Source organism: Nestor notabilis, unplaced genomic scaffold, assembly GCF_000696875.1.
Source record: "Nestor notabilis isolate BGI_N333 unplaced genomic scaffold, ASM69687v1 scaffold20429, whole genome shotgun sequence".
Taxonomy (NCBI): domain Eukaryota; kingdom Metazoa; phylum Chordata; class Aves; order Psittaciformes; family Psittacidae; genus Nestor; species Nestor notabilis.
The window spans coordinates 5,644-8,573 of record NW_009944325.1 but is presented as its reverse complement, the minus strand read 5'-3'; the positions used below and the strand labels follow the sequence as shown (position 1 = coordinate 8,573).

General features: G+C 53.8%; 1 protein-coding gene across 1 annotated transcript in view; it reads left to right on the top strand.

Moving 5' to 3' along the window:
• Nucleotides 1–392: 392 nt before the first annotated feature.
• The window catches only part of LOC104411855 (SRSF protein kinase 3-like), a gene marked incomplete at its 3' end in the record, with an annotated part of 6,687 nt that continues 4,149 nt past the window's right edge, over nt 393–2,930 (top strand). Inside the window, exons 1-4 of the mRNA XM_010022385.1 lie at nt 393–438; nt 613–721; nt 1,157–1,244; nt 2,638–2,725. Coding sequence (XP_010020687.1) covers nt 393–438; nt 613–721; nt 1,157–1,244; nt 2,638–2,725 — 331 coding nt within the window. The remainder of the gene's footprint in view (nt 439–612; nt 722–1,156; nt 1,245–2,637; nt 2,726–2,930) is intronic.

Below are 2,930 nucleotides of genomic sequence, written 5' to 3'. Positions count from 1 at the left end.
TGCTAAGCCCCTGCAAATCCCCACTGGGCACAGGGAAACCTGAGCCTCCCACCTGGCCTTGGCTCTGCTCTGGCTGCACATCACCAGGCTCCCTGCCCGGCCCCAGCCTGACAGCTCTCCCCAGCTCAGCTCTTAAAATAGTCCCTGCCTCCCCGAGGTGCCCAGAGAGTCTGTAGCAGCCCAGCTGCCAGCACCGAGGAAGCGGATGGGAAGGAAGGGGGCAAGGGGTGGAAGAGGGAATCGCTCTGCATGCACCAGAGGCACGACTGCCCTGCAGCTCCCCACCTCTCTTTAAAGGAGTGAGGTGCCAATGATCGCACAGCCTGTACCCCAACACCCGGTTCCCCACTGCCCACATCCCCTCGTGCCAGAAGCTGCTGCACCACTGGGCCATGGAGGAACGGATGGAGGAGGAAACACCAACAGCCCAGGACACAGGTCAGTCCTCAGGTGTGCGGCTCCACAGCCAAAATCATGCCAGGCTCTTCCCACGCCGGCGGAAGCCACTGAGACCTGTCTGGCCATTGCTCCAGAAGGATGGCTGTCCTCAGCCCCTCTTTCAGCCTAAGCATACAGAGATGTTGGTAATGTCTCTTGGTGATGGTCCCACAGGAGGCCACCACCCCGTGCGGGAAGGAGAGGTGTTCAACACGCGGTACCAGGCTCTGCGCAAGCTGGGCTGCGGCACCTTTGCCACCGTCTGGCTGTGCCAGGACATGAGGTGAGGGACTCGCTGTCTCTGGGGAGGTGGGAAGGGGTGGCTGGGCTCCTGGGCCAGCAGAGCACAGCAGCCTGCCTGGGAGCATATCGGACCCCCTGCGCATAGGGCAAACCTGGCAGTGAGGTGGATGGCTGCAATAGGCAGGGTTGGTCCCCAGAAGAACATAAATGAGGTGGCATCAGCCAGCACACTGCATTTACACTTTTCATTTAGACCTTGCAGTATCCATGCTCTGCCTTTTTCTCTCTCAGATGCCAGCAGCATCACCAGGAGGGATACCCGTAGGTCTGGCATGCTGCAGACCAAGGGCAAGGCTGCCTGCAGGAGGGCAGAACCCTCCCTTGGGAGCCCTGGGCTGGGTGACTGGGAGAAGAGGTGCTGTTGGGCAGGACCACTCTGACATGCATTGGCTGGCAGCTGTGATTCCTTTCCCAGGAGGAAGAAACAGGTAGCTGTGAAGGTCCTGAGGAGCAGGGAAGGGTTTGCTGAGGCTGCCCAGGATGAGGTCGCTCTCCTCCGCTGTGTATGTATATCCTGGGGCTCTGTGGGGATGGCCACCGAATTCAGGTGTGAGTATCAGCCTCATCATCCCTTCTCCCTCTGGGTCTCAGTCTGAGGAGCTATGTGGGGAACTGGAAAACAAACAAAAATTAGGGAATTCATACAAATCAGCCTGGCTCAGCACTGAGCCGAAACAGGCACCTTCTCCTTCCTCCTGCCCTACTGGGATGTGCTGGCTGTGTCTCACTTGCCCTGACAGCCCATTTCTTTCAGCTGAGACTGAAATTCAGTAAACAGGAGGAACCTGGAGGAAGATAAGGCAGTTAATCAACAGAAAAAGGTGGTAATGTTCCTAGGAGCAGATGGGAAGGTGTCTGCCGTATTTGTGTCATTCCCAGCTCAGAGGATGTTGCTCTATCACAACACTGACACTGAAGTAAAAGGAAATACCTGCAAAAAAAGGGGGAAAAAATGCAGGCTGTAGCAATAAAATAATAAACATCTGAAGTCAGAAAGCTTCCTCCTGCCTTTGCTAATGGACGAAGCAACGAGCTGCCTAGGCCTGGGTCTCACCTAGTTGCCTTTGAAGATGGCTTGACCTGCTAGTTCTAGAAAGCTCATGATTATGATTCTTTGAGTTTGCCTAAATACAAAGTGACATCAGCTTCGGATGAGTAAAAGCCATTACATTTTGCATTACAAATTACTCTCGAGGCCTTTCTCCGACAGGTTTGAGAAAGGTTTAATTCACATCTGTAAATCTGTAAGCCCTATCCAAAGGGAGATGTGCCAGGCTCAGTGATGCAAGAGGAAGTACCAAGTGGCACTAATGTAATGTAATCAGGGAGCTGCTTTTCTACCCATCAGCACAGCAAACAGGCTGAGCTTACCCTTGATTTATTACTGATTCTCTTGGAAAGACACGCTGCCACTCAGCTGGTCCCAGGGCTGCTCCCACCGGCACACGGTGGTTTCAAAAGGCGATGTCCCAGCGTGCAGCTACCAGCCAAGGAGGGATAGAGCCATCCCTGCTCTGAGCACAAGGAGCAGAGGCTTTAGGAGGGCAAGGGAAATGGACAGTTACTGTGCTGGGAGCTGTGGTCTTGGGGGAAACCCCTTCCAGCACAAGCAGGAGCACTTTCTGGGCCTACATGGGATAGAATAAGAAGCAGGAAGGGTGTTATATTAGCAGGATTGGTTTGAATTACTTGGACGCTGGGAGAGTGATGCTCTCACCTGGTCAAAAGCTAGACAAGAGACTCTGCTTGTGTGGGTTACCTGACGCTGGTTTTATTGGATTTGTCATGAAGGGCCAACTCCTGGAAGAGAAAGTCTGTAGGACAGGATAAAATGAGCGCAAGATGTTCTTGTGAAATATAAGTCTCTAATTGCAGCTTTCTTGGAATCCCCCCCAGGTGAGCAGCATGAGGAAGACCGACCGGGCAGGAGAAAACATCATCTGTTTGTTAGATGACTTCAGAATGATTGGAGAGAACGGCTTCCATATCCTTCTGCTGGGAGTGCTGTGGGGCTGCGAAGCCTGGGCTTGCCTCGGAGAGACACAGGATGGTGTAAAACCAAACACTGTGCTCCTGTGAGGGTGAGCAGGGTACATGGGGCACGGTACACGGAGGTGGCTGGACGGGAGAGGTTGGAGAAGGAGGTATTTGGCCATTCTGGTGAAAGGCAAAAAGCTGGTGGCAGCATG